This window comes from Phoca vitulina, unplaced genomic scaffold (assembly GCF_004348235.1).
Source record: "Phoca vitulina isolate PV1807 unplaced genomic scaffold, GSC_HSeal_1.0 scaffold17, whole genome shotgun sequence".
In the NCBI taxonomy this organism is placed as follows: domain Eukaryota; kingdom Metazoa; phylum Chordata; class Mammalia; order Carnivora; family Phocidae; genus Phoca; species Phoca vitulina.
In genome coordinates this window covers 12,746,449-12,764,315 of record NW_022589720.1, presented here as the reverse complement: position 1 = coordinate 12,764,315, position 17,867 = coordinate 12,746,449, and the positions used below count along the sequence as shown (strand labels likewise).

The 17,867-nt window shown below is 41.8% G+C and overlaps 1 protein-coding gene across 1 annotated transcript in view; it reads left to right on the top strand.

Moving 5' to 3' along the window:
- The window catches only part of MARCHF11 (membrane associated ring-CH-type finger 11), a 97,955-nt gene extending 80,332 nt beyond the window's left edge, over positions 1 to 17,623 (top strand). Inside the window, exon 4 of the mRNA XM_032415276.1 lies at positions 16,712 to 17,623. Within this exon, the coding sequence (XP_032271167.1) occupies positions 16,712 to 17,034 (323 nt within the window). The 3' untranslated portion in view covers positions 17,035 to 17,623. The remainder of the gene's footprint in view (positions 1 to 16,711) is intronic.
- The last annotated feature ends 244 nt before the right edge of the window (positions 17,624 to 17,867 follow it).

Below are 17,867 nucleotides of genomic sequence, written 5' to 3'. Positions count from 1 at the left end.
TCCTGAACATGAAGTCAGAAGACAGGGCCAAGGTCAGAGATCCCTGTCTCTCAGACATCCCGCATTCCCCCACACATGTAAGGAACTCAGGACCAGTTTCTCCCATCTATGATACCATTAAACACTCAAGGAGTTTCACTTCTCTATTTTTTCATGTAGACAGTGCTCCCAGAAATTGCTTTTAGGAAAATTGCCTTCCTCTGTCACTTGGGTCTGTGGCTAAAGTACTGAGGCTATTATTGCCTGTTCTCCCTATTACTCTTTTTCTCAGGTTAAAACACAAGCACACGGGGTTAGAGTTGACGTGCACAAGGACCCACCAGAAACCAAAAATCCCTCTCAGGGCTCCTTTGAAATAACGAAATAAAGTATATTATGATTGTTTATGTTGTCCTGCTTTTGAAAACTGCAGAGATTAGGGAGTTTTAAAAAATAACCTGATATATACTTGAATGAAGATCAGATCAAAATAACTTCTCCTTAATGTACCAATTACAGTCAATACTGAAAAAAAAATGCTCCTTCTGCAGAAATTTCATACTCCCCAATGTCAGGTTTTATTTTCCTCTAGTCTAAATCTAATTAATTTTTAAAAATTCATGTGAATTCTTATAGCTATTAGTTTTGAAAAATCTGTTTTTCATAGTTGGTGATCTGTCTAGCTCAAGGTTTTTGGGCACACTCAAATAAAGTAGGTAGAGTTACCCATTGGTAATATATTCACATTTCATTATAGAACTTCAAAAAATAAATCCCAAATATTCCTATGGTCTTTGATTATATTAGACATATGTTTACATGTTAAAAAGCCAAGGTAATATTTCTCTCTTACTTTCGATACTGCTTCACTGTGCTTTTTTTTTTACCCCACCAGGCAGAGCAGCTAAAAGTTACACATGATTGAACCTTTTACTGACACGAAACTTAAAATGTACCTTTTCTAATTGTATGATATTATATGAGGAAAAGTGAAGAATTTTGACCAAGAATTTCAGGATAATCCAACTCTCGGTGACCACAGATGAGTTCTTCTCACTGCAGATGGCCAGTGGTCTGTTTCATGCCCAGGTTGTTTCTTCCTAAAATGATGCTTTTAGGTTGTCTTCCTTCCTGTGGCTCGCTTTCAACAAATATAAACCAATTAGCATAAGCAAAGCATGATTAAGAAAGTAAATCAACTCAGGAAAAAGAATTCTAATGCATTCCAAGCAAAATATAAAATGACTTTTGGACTATCTCTTGTTTAAAATTTTCCATGCTCTCTGGCACTTCTCAGCATGATTCAGAAGTTGACAATATTTCCTGAAGTATTTTCTGTGAAAAACAACATATTTACTTAAGGAGTTTGAAAGAAATTAGCATTGGAAGTTGGAATGTGCCATAATTTAGAGCAGAAAGAAAATAAGCTTGCTGGAGACCACAGGAGAGCCTTTGGTTCTCGCGTCGTCAGGCAGGGCCATCAACCATACGGATGAGTGTGTTTGAAAGAGAAATTTAGGCAAAGTTCATAAAATGGGCAGCCTTTGGGTCATTGTAGAGAGACAAAATATTTATGGATAGATATAAAATCTATCAAAAAGTTCCGAGCGAAAAATGTACAATTACCAAGAGAACAGTCCTGTTCCCCACGTTCTTCAGGGCCCGTGTAGACGCTGTCCTGCACAGAGGGGTTGAGGATGCCTGGTGGAGTGGGAGAGCCACGACTCTAGAATCCAGTGTGATCTGGGTGGGCCTCCTCTGCGGGAAGTGGGGAGGACAGATGTCAGCCGCCAATACCCCCCCCCACCTCTTCTCAGGGCCCCACGAGCAGGGCAGCCCCACCCCACTCAAAATTGTCAGCAAAGTTGATGGTAAGACCCCAAATATATGTAGATTTTTGTAAATCACAGAACACTGGGAGCCCAGATCGAGCCTTTCACAGGCCTGCACCCTCTCCCACCTAAGTCACCACCACCACCCCCCCCAAGTCTGGGATCTGAGCTACCGAAAGCATTCTGTGGGTGGCGCTTCGGGCTGCCCCAGAAGGGATTGTAGGAGGAGGCTTTGCTGGTGGCTGCCCAGTGGCCTAGGAGGCACTGATAGGATGCATCGGCGTGAATCATAAGGCATGTGGAAAAGGCAGCTCAAGTTACACACTGGTTGGCAGGATAGCTGGGAGAGTTGACTAGTCCAGTACTTCCTTTTTGAATCTTCATATCACGATTTTCCCTCCAGACGTAAAAAGACAATCAGCCCCCTCCGCTCCAAGAGAAATGCTTCCGTTTCCCGAGCAGTAATTTGACGGGGCATCTGTATCCCTCCAGTGCCACAGTTTGGCTACTGTCGAGAACTTGGTCTCGCCGCCAATGCAGGGAGGACAAAAGCCTCCTTCTACTCTTGCGCAGAGCCCTTCTGGGTTTCCCTTCAAACTTCCTCCCAGGCCGAGGGCTGGCTTGGGAGGGCGGCCACTCCGCGGGGTCTGGTACCACTGTGGCCACGACCGCTCCCAGACTTGCGTGCTCTGCTAGCCCGTTTGGAATCATTTCTTAAACAGAGTAGGATTCCTTTGCAAGCATCGATCATTCCTTCCTGACTCCAGCGTGTCTTAGCCCGCATCATGCCCCAGGAAATGCCACAACTTCCCTTAGAAAGAGTCCGAAGCAGGAGTCCATCCTCTGATCTTTACGTTTCTCACTTCTGAGCACATCGCGGTCAGGCCCCTCCAAGGGAGGGGCAGAGAGGCGCTTTGTAATTCAGAACTGTCAGAGGAAAAACAAATCTTCATCTTTTATATGCTTTGAGAAGTACTCCATTGTTATCACTTTACTCTGGAGGTACAAAATAGAGGCTTTTCTATGCCTTAACCACACTGATGTTTACCAATTTCTCTGAAGATTATTATCATGGTTGGTTATCAGGGATATTGCTGCCTTTAAAACCCAGGAAATAGAATAGAAGGACTTGTTTTTGCTACTTGCCCTTCAGTGCAGTGTCTAAAATGGACTCTCAAAGCAAATGAACTCTTTAGACCTCCTCATGTGGGAGAAAACACAACCCATTGCCTTCCTCTCCTTTGACCTTGGGAAGTTCAAGCTCTTTTGGAGAAACGTTGACATAGGTTAACAGAGCAGCAGACCAAACATGCTCGTGCTGTTGACTTCTGTTTCCTCCAGAGAAAAGGTGACCCTTTCAGTCATCTCTCCCAGCGGGGACCAGTTGAGCCGAAGGGGCACCAGTCATCCATGAAGCCAACATTTGCTGAGTGTTGACGGTGTATTTATAAGTCTGGAGTGCAGGGTAGAGGTTTTACTAGAACAGAATAAAACACTGCCTGTTTCTGAACAGCCCATGATCTGAGCATAGTTGTTACATTTTGAAATATTTTTAAAAATATTGAGAGAAGAATGTTATTTTGTGACATATGAAAATTACATCAAATATAAATTTCAGGGCCCATAAATAATGTTTTATTGGAATACAAATCTATCCATTCATTTATGTGCTGTCGATGAGGAGTTACAATCTCGTCATTGAGAGACCATAATGTTCACATAGCCTAAAATATTTACTGTCTGGTCCTTCCCAGAAGAGGTTTGTGGAGCCTGGAATATGGCATGTTCTCTGCTCTCCAGCTGCTGGCGAGAGACAGGGGAAGAAACGATTAAAATGGAAAATGGAAGGTGTCAGGAGACAAACACCTGTGAGAGCTGGTGGGAGAAGGTTGGTTAACCATCCTTAGCGGCAGCACCATCTATGGGGGGGGGGAGCAGAAATCTTGAGCTAAACTTTAAGAAGAGCATGAAAGGGGCCAGAGAGAGGCAGCTGCCTGAACCTGTCAACACATGAAAATGTGTATTTTTGAGGACTCATAGGGAATTTGGTGTGACAAGAGCAAAAGATGCTTGCTGGGAAGTAGCAGAGGAAATAAGGTCTGACTGTCTACAGGGATCCTGTAGGTGGGACATGGGTGTGGGACCCAACTCTGAAAGCTCAGGAACCCCTGGAGGGTGGTCTGCCACGTGTGACTGGTCAGCGTGATGTTGAAGAAAGAGCAATGATAGCTAGGAGAGGTTGAAGGGGTGGGGGGTGCGGCGCGGAGGGCATGCTGGGAACGCAAGAAGATAATAATCCAGGCAAAGGATTAGGCCCTACATTAAGGTAGATAGGCAGCTGCTGGAATTAAAAAAGGTTGATCACAAGATAACGGTGATCGAATCAATAGAGGTAGGGCAGAAGTGGGGGGTAAAGGAAAGGGGCCATCAGGTGTGATTCAAAGAGGCTGATTGGCAGATGGGAGGAAAAGATGATACGTTCTGTTTGAACATTTTCTTTTTGCAGAATTTCTGAGGAATCAAATGGAAATGGCCAGGAAGTGGCTGGATATCGGGGTCTGGAGCTCAGGATAGGAATTTGAGCTGGAGATTGACATCTGGTAGTTGAAGCCGCGGTCTACAGGGGAAAGTGATCTGGGCGAGATGAACAGCAGTTTGAGGAACACAGAGACACAAAGAGCAGGCAGAGGAGCATAACCAGGGGAGAAAAAAGTGGGTCAGTCTAGGTGAGGAGGAAGGAGGGAACTTCGGGGAGGAGGAACACATGGTCAGTAGTGCCAGATGCCGGGTCAAGAGTAGGTGAATTAAGCCAAAGTGTACTCACTGGATTTAGCAGTATGGGTGTTGATTGCATAGACACAAGGCTGAGAATGGCTGGGACAGGCAGAAGGGGGCTCAGAATGTAGGTTAAACAAATCTTGGCTGAACAAGTTAAATGAGGGCAGAACCTAGAGTTGGGTGTGGAATTGAGAAAACTTCCTGGGGTTTTTTTTTGTTTTTGTTCTGTTTTGTTTTGTTTTAAGATTTTATTTATTTGACACAGCGAGAGAGGGAACACAAGCAGGAGCAAGGGAGAGGGAGAAGCAGGCTTCCCGCGGAGCAAGGAGCCCAATGTGGGGCTCGATCCCAGGACCCTGGGATCATGACCTGAGCTGAAGGCAGATGCTTAACTGACTGAGCCATCCAGGCGCCCCATCTGTTTGTTTGTTTTAATGGTAGAGTCAGGCAGGGACAAATGCTGAGAAGAAAGATCCAGAAGAAACCAGAGAAAAGACCGAAGAATGGACAGCTTGATGCCTGTCTGAATGCAGAGCTAGCACCCAGCACGCAGGGGAGGGGTTGGCCTTGCCCAGGAGGGGCATGGTGCCCGAGAAGGGCAGGCAGGAGGAGAGCGGGCCCAGTGGGCACAGCTGCCTGTGCTGCTCCCGGAACAAGCTGAAGGGCTCCTGGCAAAAGACCTCCCGTTTCTCAGTCAAACTGGTGGTATGCTCAAGGCACCATGTGGGGAAGGGTCTGAGGGGAGCATTAAAAATGAAGATCAGCTGCCGAGGGCTTTGGGCCCTGCACTGGGCATGATAGAGCGCCCCCTGGAGGCTGGAATGAGGGTGGCCCGATCCCCAAGGCCCCATCGCTCCGTATTTTTGTTGCACTAGGGATGAGGAGCAAGGTGGAGACAGGGGAACTTTGAGGCTGGGCTGAAATGGGGTTTGTGATGCAGAGTTGCAGGGAGCCTGAGCAGCACTGTCAGCCTTGACTTTCTCCTCCAGGGCTGGGAGAGTGATTACAGGGTGGGGGGTGCTTTCTCGCTGCTGAGGAAGGAACCAGAGCCAGAAAGAAGTGGCCAACTGGGAAGGAATGTGCGGTCCAGGGGCTTGGCCTTCAGCAGGTGGAGGAGGGTGCGTTGAGACTAAGAAAGTGGGTAAGAAGCCCAGGAGGCGGTGGTTGTCCACACCAGGTGGGAGAGTTTCGAAGCTTGCAGCTGGAATGGTTTCTGGAAGGGAAGGGCCCAGACTGGAGTGAAGGAGGGACAGCAGAGGGCAAGGGTCATGCACCTCAGGTCATGGTCGGGTCATCCACACTGGCCCGAAACATGAAGTCGTGTGTGTCGAGAGGGCTGAGGGGAGCCAGGAACCAGGGGACAGATCATGGGTGATGGTTGAGAGTGGCTGAGGGGCCAGGATGGCTATCTCTTGTGGCTGCACCATATGCTCATGGGATCACACATGCGGGAATTCCTAGTTGTGGGAATTTAAATACGCGAGGCTCACGCACAGTTGAGCAGCCTTTGAGAGATCTGAGTGTGTCCCTAGGCCAGTCGGAGATGGGTGAGTACTGAGGCCACCGGCTCGGAGCGGGAAGTCTTCCTGGGAGGAGAGATCAGAGTCGATTGTGTGATAGAGGGAACCGTGACATGAAGAGGCGGCCCCTTAACCTAAAATCCTGGACATTGTTCTTCAGAACCAACACCTGCCTCTCTGGGGATCTCCTGGCTTCAGACTATTTTGCAGCCAAGAACTTTATTTACCGAAGAGAACGTGAACATGATCACTCTTCTGATGATGCGTCAGTGCTCAACACAGAGGCCTGGGGACTGTGGGGGTGCTGGAGGGGAGCCGGAGACAACTCAGGAGGCACAGAGATGAGCACAGAAATGGAGCTCGTATCTTATTCCAGATATGTAGAAATAAGGTTTTAAAGACCATACTGCAGTAATATCTCAGATTATGTTTTCTAATCCAGGTACTATGCGAAGCGATTTTCCTCAGATTTCCTATTTAATCCTCAACACCTTACTGGGTATAGGTTGCTGTTCTCATCTCGGAGATGAGGCACCATTAAGTAGTCCCCCCAGGGTCTCACAGATTGGAAGAGGGACCCGAGATTGGAATCCAGACCTTGTCGCGCCAGACCCTGTGACAGAATATTTATGTGATTCAGTTAATTCTATTTATTATTTAGTAAATACCCCTTCTTATATGCTGAGCTCGAATGGCTCATTTACAAGATGTTTATTCATGAAGTGAAACCACGTCAGTTGGTGTCTCAAACACCTAAGGCATAACAACAGGAATAAATACTTTTTGGAGGGATGGGGGAGCTGAATTTAGATCAGAAATGGAGAAAAAAAAATTCCCCCCAAACCCAAAGTAATATAGCCACTTTGTGAAGTCTTTACTCATGTATTCTAAATTAATAGAGCCATACAGAACATACAGAAATATTAGTAGAGAATGGGCAAGATTTAATTCAGCATCCCAAGAGCAATCTCTTTCCATTGATCTGGGTGACACAATTTCCTAATAAGAATTATGTATGTAGGGGCGCCTGGGTGGCTCAGTCATTAAGCGTCTGCCTTCGGCTCGGGTCATGATCCCAGGGTCCTGGGATGGAGCCCCGCATTGGGCTCTCTGCTCAGCGGGAAGTCTGCTTCTCCCTCTCCCACTCTCCCTGCTTATGTTCCCTCTCTTGCTGTGTCTCTCTCTGTCAAATAAATAAATAAAATCTTAAAAAAAAAAAAAAGAATTATGTATGTAAAGAATCACATCTAAACCTTGAATTTTGTTGCTAGGTCATAGACTAGAATATTAAGGAAAGCTAAGGTCTGAGCATTTTAATTTTCAGGTTAAAAATTCCATTAATATTTTCAATTAAAAAAATCTTACTGAGGTTGTGTGAATGAAATCAAAGAGTTAGAAATTTTATTTATGTTTAGGTGGTCACTTCTATTTGGAATTTTTACCCACTGCTTGTATGATTTAAGAGAAATGAAAAACAAAGCCAACAAAGATGAGATAGCCTATTACAGTCATAAAGATAAACAGGCTTTAGATGTTTCAGGTTAGATCTTTTTAAGTGTTATTCTCATCCTGAAAAATAGAACAACCAATACATATATGCTTTACTCTAGAGATTAATAAAATCGTGTTCTGTGAGTTTGCAGTAGACAGTTTGTCCATTGGAGAAAGACATTGTGTTTGTTTCTACTTGCCACTAGGAAAAGCCCGTAACAGTCTTCTTCTAAGAACTCTTTTTGGTCCACGGCACCTGGGTGGCTCAGTCGGTTCAGCATCTGACTCTTGATCTCAGCATTGTGAGTTCGGGCCCTGCGTTGAGCTCCACGTTGGGGTGGAGCCTACTTAGGAAAGGAAAAAAAGAACTGTTTTTAGTCCATATACTGGAATGTGGGAAACAAATGGAAACCCACCAAAGTAGAGTCCCAGTTCTAAAAACTTTAACACAGAAAGTGGACATTGATAGGGTTTTTTAACCCAATACTGTTTCACTGGGGTTTGCGGAGTTACTTCTATAAATTGTGAGGGTCACTGTAATCCTTCCCAATGCTGCAGTGTACCCTTGAAGATGAAGACCAGAGGAGAACTTACCATCCCAGCCTCGGGTGTTACTGAAGAGACTGTGCTCACGGTAGATATCCCTTGGGCCAAGAAGACACTAGTGTGGGCTGACTTTGGCCAACGATGGCTCCTGAGGTCTGAGTTCTTGCAGAGTATAAAGCACACTGGACCAGGCATCAAAGGTCTGACTCTGATCCTGGGCTCTAGCACTAACTGTGGACCGTTGGGCAAGCCATGTCACTTCTCTGGGCCTCAGAGTCCTCATCCCCCAAAGCAAAGGGGTTAGATGAAATCATACCCAGTATTTTCTGATTTTGAAATTCAGTGACTATGTCCACTGCTAGTCGCTGTGTGATATGACGTCACCCTTTTGCTGAAGGTGTTTCATCTGCTCATGAATTGAAGGACAGACTTGAAGTTGTATTCAGCTGAAATTAAACTAGTTCTAATCCATGCTCCCAGTTATAGGAGGGCTCTAGGATATCTTTGTCATCTCTAAGGGCATTGGGCTTATTCCTTCATTTCTTTTATTGAAATAATCATATCCATAGGTGGCTTTTCTCACAGGTACTTCTGGGCAGAAGCTTAGATGATATAACAATTCTTCTCTCCAGTGAATTCTCTTAATCCTTTAAAAAATCAGTGTATCATGTGTTTTATAACGTGTAACAAGGTCTACAGCTTTTGAGGAATGTTCTGTGACTATGCCAAAGGCAGATTTGAGAGGCAGGGCTAGTAATTGAAAGATCAGAAGTCTCCTATCTACTAAGGAATAAAATCATTAAAATGATTGATTGATGGATTGGCTTCTTAGAACAGCAAGTAGTCAGATGAATGGACAATCTCTTTTATACTCCCTGTTTCGCCTGGAAATAGCAGAGAAGAATCCATATCAGCCTCTTAGGCTTTATGACCTGAGCGTAGTCATTTTGTGACTAGCTGGGTTCATGATTGTTGGATGCAGGGAGATATTTGATGACCAGGCCAAAAAGACCATGGAGGAGTCGGCTACAGTTTACTGGGACTGAAAATAAGTCCTTGTAAAGAATTTTAGCTCTTCTATCCTGTGCCCGTTCGTGTGTGTGTGTGTGTGTGTACACATACATATGCTCATATATGTATGAAACATAGGTCCCGATTCCTAAACCCCTTCCATCTCTAGTCTTGGAGTCCTTGTCGCATGTTTCAATGTCTCCGTTTGGTATCTTAAGATAGTACTCTACCATTTTAAAGAACAATACTTGAGATCTTTGTGTTTGTGGCACCGTCACGACTAGACCCTTGTCATCCCTTAGATTCCAGTGATGGCTACTCTCCTCTTTCTCATTCCCTCTCATTTAGTGAAGATTTATTGAGTTTCTACTGTGTTTCAAGCATTGAAGTAGGAGTAGGGCTCCTGTCCTCTGGGGGCACACAGCTGAGTGAGGTCACAGGCATAGAAAAAAATTATTCTAGTACAGGTAATAAGGAAAATAGTGCAGGTATTTCCTTGTGGTGAGGTAGAAGGTAGGAGAGAGGGATTAATTTTGAGTGGGTCAGAGAAGAAATTATGAGAGAATCTGGATCTTGAAGCATGTTTAATAATAGTTCATTGTGAAAATATAGGAGAGTGATCATTCCGGAGAAGTCTCTGTCTTACAGGTTTATCACAGATTTGCTAAGAAGATAAAATTAGCAGAATTTAGTGCAAGAGGATAGAGGAGTCTAGGTGATTCCAAGGTTTTAGCTTAATTGACTTGGGGAACAGTCATTAACTGAAATAGGGATGGTAGGTCAAGAAGCAAATTCAACCTATGTCAGGACTTTTTGGAAAAGAGTGTGCTTCCCTCCCTGCCAGTTAGTAAACTATTATACTCCTTATTAAAATTCAGTTTTGCCATCTCGTTCAGTCGCCAGGCAGTGACGTCATCAATATGGAAGATCCAGCACCTGTGTGCTCTTTGCATCCAGGCTGATGACTGTGGACTTCACTGAGCAGACGGGAGGACGGAGAGAGTGGCAGCGTCATAAGACAGACACTGTGAATTTTCTTCTGTGTACTCTCAGAGGAACAGTCACTTAGGGTCTTCACTATTTGTAATAATCTTTTCTTCATGTGTACTGTTACGTACTCTACTTTGGGGCTGGGTGGGTCAGATCATCAGTATTTGGAAATTAGCCAGCCTCTTGTTGCAAGGGCTTCTGTGCTGTGGGAAGTTCGTGAATAATTCTTATTCTTATTACATTTCTGGCACAGAAGATTTTCTTACCAATAGTTTGAGTGTTTGAGCCCCTGAACTTTATGCTCTCATGATTAGCCTGCCATTCTCAAATCTGTGAATTAATACATATATATATGTATATATATATAATTTATATTCAGCAATGGAAAAATCAACTCATCTTTTATAGACATAAGTGCATTTTATGTGGGATATTTCTTTACATTATTTGTTCTGATACGGGCAACACTGGAAGTTACATTTTCACAAAAATCCCCGTATATAATCAGGGCATGTAGTTCCCAGAGACCTGGCTTTTGAGATATCAATTTATGATGGCTTTGTCTTGTGAGTCTAGTGACTTCAGCGACGGTATATATTATATTGTCTTTCAGTTTTCATCTCTGTAAGTTTTATATTTTTGCATTTTTTTTCTCTAAGCTCCACATATAGTTCAGTTCAACAAAAAGCATTCAGTATACAAAGAAGGAATCACTCATGTTTATTTCTTCAAGGTTCATATTAACAAGATTCAACAATAGAGTAGTGACTTTTTTTTTTTAAAGATTTTATTTATTTGAAAGAAAGAGAGAACAAGCGGGGGGAGGAGCAGAGGGAGAGGGAGAAGCCAGCTCCCCACTCAGCAGGGAGCCCCACGTGGGGCTTGATCCCAGGGTCATGACCTGAGCCGAAGGCAGACACTTAACCAACAGCCACCCAGATGGCCCATGGGGGAGTGACTTTTAAAGTGTTTACGTCTACTGTCACATCTAAGTGTCCATGAGCATTTAAATTTGGGGTAGATTGGGAAAATACGCCAGGAAGATTAATGCATTTTATGACACTCTAGCAAAGCTCATACTACAAAGGGTATCTTGGACCACAGTCTTATTTAGTTAATACTCGTTGAACAACCATGCTCTGGTCTTCAAGTAATAGAAATTAAGGAGTCAAAAATGGGTCCACTTTATGAGATTGACTCTAAACTGTTCTTAAGTGGGATTAAATGGGACCCAAAGTCCCTGTTCTGCTTCTGGTGCACATTGACTTCTCTGAATGACATCAGTTGTATTTTATAGAATATGTGTAAATTTCACTGAGCGGGGTGGGGAGAGAGGGAGAGAGACAGAAAGAACTCTTGACAATGGACAGTGGTGAAATTTAATCTTGAAATCTTGTACATTTTCACAGTCAAGAGCCTTTTCTATCCAAATATCTGCTGTGCGTTGCAAGTTCTTTAGCTCTCCCAAAGTCGTTTTGATTGAACAGCACACAGGGCTTCAGTCTTTATTCCTTTGTGGACCTTGCACTTCTTGGGAAAGCTCAGGGTGGGTGCAGCTTCCCGGATGAGGCTCTCACCACTTGTAGTGTTGCCTTCAACAACTTTCTTCTTGTGGGTAGGGAGAGGAGGAAGGGGCTGTTTCACTGGGCCTCTTAGAGATATAATAGTGTCAGTGACACACAAGGATATTAAAAATGGCAGCTAATGATCTAACTTTGCCCAAATGACAGTCTCCAGGGCTTAATTTACTCATATTTTCAATGAGGGTGATGTAGATCTACATGGTCTGTCTTCATCTGTTCGAGCCTCTATAGCAAAATACCACAGACTGGGTGGCTTAAACAAAGGACATATATTTTTTACAGTTCTGGAGGCTGGGAAATCCAAGGTCAGGGTGCCAGCATGTTCAGTCTAGTTGGGTCTCTCATTTTGGTTTGTGGATGGTTGTCATTCTCATGTGTCCCCGGATGGCCTTTCCTTGGTGTCTCTTCCACTTTATATAGAGGCATTAATCCTATCATGAGAGCCTCCCCCTCGTGACTTGAAATAGCCCTAATTACCCTCCCAAAGGTCCCACCTCCAAATACCATCACGTTAGGGATTAGGGCTTCAACATACGAATTTTGGAGAGACAAACATTCAGTCCATAGCAAGGACTCTTTTAGTTGGTCTTAATTCTATGACTAGGAGAAACTGCCTTACCATTGAAAATTTAACATGAATACAACTGTAGGACTCAAGGTTTATAAGTAGACACATTTGAGCTCCAATCTGTAGTCTTATTCTTATATCTTCATGATGTTGGACAGTTATTAAATCTCTCCATGTCTCAATTTCCTCAACCATGAAATTGTTCAATCATGGTATCTATTTGTAGAGTCTCTGTCAAGATTAAGTGAAAATCATGCAAATAAACCACTTAGTGCAGTGCTTGGCACAAAATAGAACCTTGATAAAAATTTAAGTTTTGAAAAACAACCAAATCTATTTGAACAAGAGCTGAGACTGGTAACACAAGAAATGAAATTATTTGATCAGTAGTTTGGTTGTTAATATCAAAATTTGTTTGTATTTCACTATAAATTTTACAGTTCTCTGTTCATTATAACACATCATTTGTTTGTATTGAAATAGACATGGACAAGTGGCATGTGTGTGTGCACCCACTTGTGAGCATCTGTACCTTGATAATCTCCCCCATCATTTCTTTGGGTAATTAATTCATTTTCTGCTATCATATAAGAATTTCAACCAACACATCACTTACAAACTTGGGATATATTTTACCTATACATGTACACTGTGCTTTTATTTCAGTGAAACCAGAAACATTTAAACTTGCTCTTTTTTAAGAAGATTGTTCCCTAACAAAAATGTTCCTTTGCACATCAATAAGGGGATGCTCCAATTAAATGTTAAATGATAAAAAGCAGGGAAATGATAAAAAGCAGCCAACCACACATATACACACATACTTACTGAACTCTCAAAACCCCAAATTCCTATGAATCATACCTTGTTGACACCCATGCAATTAATAATGTAGCAAGTATCCTAAAAGTATCCTTTAATATTTACATTTTATAGAAATTATCATTGCTTTTCCTTTCAGGTCTAGTGACTCAGATGAAAAAAAAAAATTTCAGAATAAATCTAAGCCTGTTCTTATATGACCTGAAATGTCAAGGTGACAAATTCATTTAATGCTTAATTTGAGGTATTACTCAGAGAGTGAAGCCACTGGAGGAAGTGAGTTTTTCAGTTGTGAAACAAGAGGAGACAAGATCATCAGTAAGAAAGTATGGCAGTATGATTTTTAATTGTTGGATTTTCAGCATGTGGGCTAAAGTCAAATGAATCCTTACTCTTGGATTTCAATGATGGGTGTAGCCACATGTTCTCATTACCTCAAGTACAAAAGGCATTTGCTACGATTCTAGAAGATTTAGAGAAGAAAGGGGAAAATGCACCTTCCAGAGGACAACGTTGGGGTGGAGTGGCATTCTCCTATTTCAGGAAAATTTAAGCTTCTAAAGGGCAAGGAGTAATTCTGAACGCTCCTGGGGAATAAAACAAAATCTAAGCATCATTCGTAACTTGAAATGCAATTAAGCAGCACACGGAGCTGGAAATTCGAGAGGACTCTGTCTTTATGAAAACTTCAAGTAGCTCTCTCTCTAAATTCCGTTCAAAATGTACTATAAAGACCTGTGGGATTTATTTGTGCACATTGGGTAGATTTATGTATTTAGAAAAGGGCTACCAGGAATGTATTCCCAGAAAGTGACTTTAAGCTCTAGTAAATGATCTGATTTCTGGCCTCTTAAAGGAAATGGATAAAAAAAAGAATAGGATCCTGTGAAATGAGTGGTTTCCTGGGGTGAAGCCATCCCCCATCACTGCACTTCTCCAGAATGAACCTGTTGCAAGCTGTAATGGTTTTGTGATTAGTGTGAATGAATGTTTCTCACCACATGGATTCACTATTGACTTTTTAATTAATAATAATGTCCTGTGCTTATAGAACCACCATCTCAAGGAAATTTGAGTGCTTTCTAATTGATGAATTTCAATTTATCTTTATACTATCTTGCTGAACGTATAGATTAGGTATTCTGGTTGTGTTTTAATAAGGAAAAATAGAGCCAGAAAAGTTAAATCATGGCCCACAGAGATTTCAGAAGGCTAATAATAGAATCATCAATTAAAATCTGGTAGTCTTTACTTATTTTGGCCATTTCCCAAAAATATCTGATCAGTTGTGTCAATTATTCCTTAGGAAAACGAAGTTGATCAAAACAATTATTTGCAATTGCTATGATTAACAGAAGTTTACATTCCTTCTCATTATTTTGGTGGTGTTCCACAATTATTATCTATTTTTATTTATTGGACCACATGCATGTTTTAGTGGCCTATGTTCACATCCTTGGAATGCTTTTAGGTCACAAGTGTCAGAAGTTTATCCCCTGGGAAGGGAGTGATATAAAACTTAAATTCTGGTATTAGGTAGTTGTGACTTCTAAAAAACTGGTATCTCCATCACCTACCTGCCATTGTTTTAGCTGACAAAAAAATGAAGTAATCCTCCCAACAAAACCATGTTCAAAACCCTTACTCATTGTGCCTATGGGAAGGTAACTATCATCCTTTCAATCACCCCTTCATGCAGCCTTAAAAATATGAGACTGATTCTTTCTGCCTCTTGCATTTCTATTTCTGTCAATTTTTTTTAATCTGTCAAGTGTATTACTTTGTCCCTCTATATTCTCATTACTGTTTCCGCTCTGCTCTCCACATGCAACGTGGTAACCTCCCTACTTGTCTCCACGACCTGAGTTGTCTATGCCTCAATACATCTTAGGTAAATTTTCCTAATTCTCTGTAATTTTTTAACATAGGAATTATTCAGGCACAAAAAAGTATGCAGAATATGTTGAACAGCCACATCTTCACCCCCAGCATAAAAAAATGTGACATCAGAGATACAGTCAAATGGCCTATTTGAAGCCTCTCCTGGACCTTGTTTCTTTTCTTTGCTCCCCACTATCATGCCTTTCATGGTTATTATTTTTATGCATGTTTTTATACTTTTTACATAGATTCACTATTGACTTTTTAATTAATAATGATTTACCCCAATCATTTCTTTCTGAAACTTTTTTTTTTTTAATGTGGCTTTGAGATTTCTGCTCTTTTAAGATTTATCCATCTTAGTGCATGTGACTTTGTTCCCTTCAATTGTGTTGCTGTGATCATTGATCCACACAATGCAGTTTATCCATTCTTCTCAGAATGCACTTTAAGATTGTTTGGGATTTTCCCCCTCGAATATGAACAACTACGTAATAAACATTTTTTTTAAAGATTTATTTATTTGAGAGAGAGAGAGAAGGGGGGTAGGGGCATAGGGAGAGGGCAAGAGAGAATCTTAAGCAGATCCCCCCCACCCCACCCAAGCACAGAGCCTGACGCAGGGCTCAATCTCACGATCCTGAGATCACTACTTGAGCTGAAACCATATTCCATCTAAAAAAAGACTCTTATTGATCTCTCTACCGACTTTCAATGGAATTTCAGCCTCCTGAAGGAGAAGAGTTTCTTCTCACTTCTCAAATGAAGGGGACCTCCCCCAAGGAATTTCTTTTTGTGAGCAGTCACCAATTCAAAAGCTCTTGGACCACATGCTGAAATGTAACTGTGTGAAAAATGCAGGGTGTGGCGGGATCTGGGCTGGATGGTAGAGATGGAGCCATGTATCCTAGTTACACACTGCCAGTTTATGGTCCCTGAGGTTCTTGCATTACCTTGTTTATTTTCCCGAGAGTCTGTCTCAGAAATGTGTAATCATTCAATTTACTATATAGGAGCAAAGAACAAGGACTCTGGAGCCAGCCTGCCTGGGTCTGAAACCCTTCTCCCCCGCTACTAGTTGTCTGCTCTTGAGCTCCTTCCTTGTTTGTAAAATGCTGGATGTGTTCATAATGAAAACTCAATGAGGTAATATACATGAAACTCTCAAGTGGGTGCTAAATACATTTTTGTTGGATTGTTGAAGAGAGTAAAAGTAAGAAAAAGGTGTATCATACCTCCTATGTGTCAGACATTGTTTTAGGAACTGGGAAGATGGTAATGATTTTAATATCTGTCTCTTTCCTAAACTAAGTTACCAGTTGAGACCAAAGTCCCCAATACATTGCGTGGCCCATGGTGGGCACTCAGAGATGATGAAAGAATCAATAAACTTAATGATTCTCTTAAGGCAATATAAGTGCCCAAGGTATGTTCTCAGCCGTGATGGGGCAAGTTAATTATATTCATGAGAACTTTGCTTTGTGCATGTTAGTGTATTCTTATTCTTTGGATATTGATTATTCCTGTGTAATCTGGAAAGTAGCTTACCATTAGCCATAATATTTGAGAAGTCAGGATACCATGTTTTTTGACGATGACGAGTAACAGAGAATTGACTATTTTTTTTCAATCCCTTACTTGTATACAAAATAACATTTTTAACTTTTTTGATTATGACCGGCCTTTTTTTTATTTTTCCTTGAATTTTAGGTCTCATTGTCCATGAAGGAGCTGCAGTTTACAGAGTATTTAAGCGCTGGCGAGCTGTTAACTTACACTGGGATGTACTAAATTATGATAAAGCCACAGACATCGAAGAAAGTAGCCGGGGAGAGTCTTCCACAAGCAGGACTTTATGGTTGCCATTGACAGCTCTGCGGAACAGGAACTTGGTCCACCCAACGCAGTTAACTTCCCCGAGGTTTCAGTGTGGCTACGTGTTATTGCATCTGTTCAATCGGATGAGGCCCCACGAAGATCTGTCAGAAGATAACAGCTCAGGGGAGGTTGTGATGAGAGTGACTTCTGTGTGACCCAAGTGTAAGGCAGCATGGAGTAGACCACCCTGCACATTTTGGAATGTAATTGCAATGAATGGGGAAACCATAGCACTTCTAAAAACACACATCTATGAACTTTTTAAAATTTATGCTTTTTATATGAACATTTGAATTGCAAATACATTTTTCTGAAAAAAAAAGAGTTCTCTGGTTCTTTGTTTTTTGATTTATCACATCTTTTATAAGTTGGTACTTGAAATCATTTTACGTATAATTTAACTCTACTTGGTTAAAAGAATGATGAAAGTTATCCTTAAGGCTGAAACTATTTTTTCTTGCTTGTTTTAAATATATTTTTATCAAACTTTTTGCTCCATGTGTAGTTTTTCAGGCATGTTACGAATGGGAAAGAGTTTAGAATGCTGTGGGCAGATGCCAAAGTGCCCACTGGCAATGCAGTGCTGTGTACTGGTCCTCTGTGTGCCTCGTGCTTATTGGCAAATGTGAGTGGGACTTTTTTGCTGGGTTGAAATAATCTGTCACCAGGAATGCAAGCTCTAGGAATGTTGGCCTGTTTTCTAGCTTCTGAAACAGTACAGAGAGTTTATTAAAAGTTAAAGATGAGTGGAAAAAAGTAGTTTTATTCCAGTATGTATGACGTACTTGTATTACATACAAGTAGGCAGGGCACACTGGGTACCTCTAGCCCAAAAACTCACCAAAACGTTGCATCATTGCTTGTGTATATTAATACGGCCTCACATTTGCATAACACTCTTATAGACCTATGTAGTCATTTAGGTTAATTATTAGTGTCTTGATTTCTGTGAGCCCTATCTTAATTAGATTTTCTTTTTTGTAAAAGC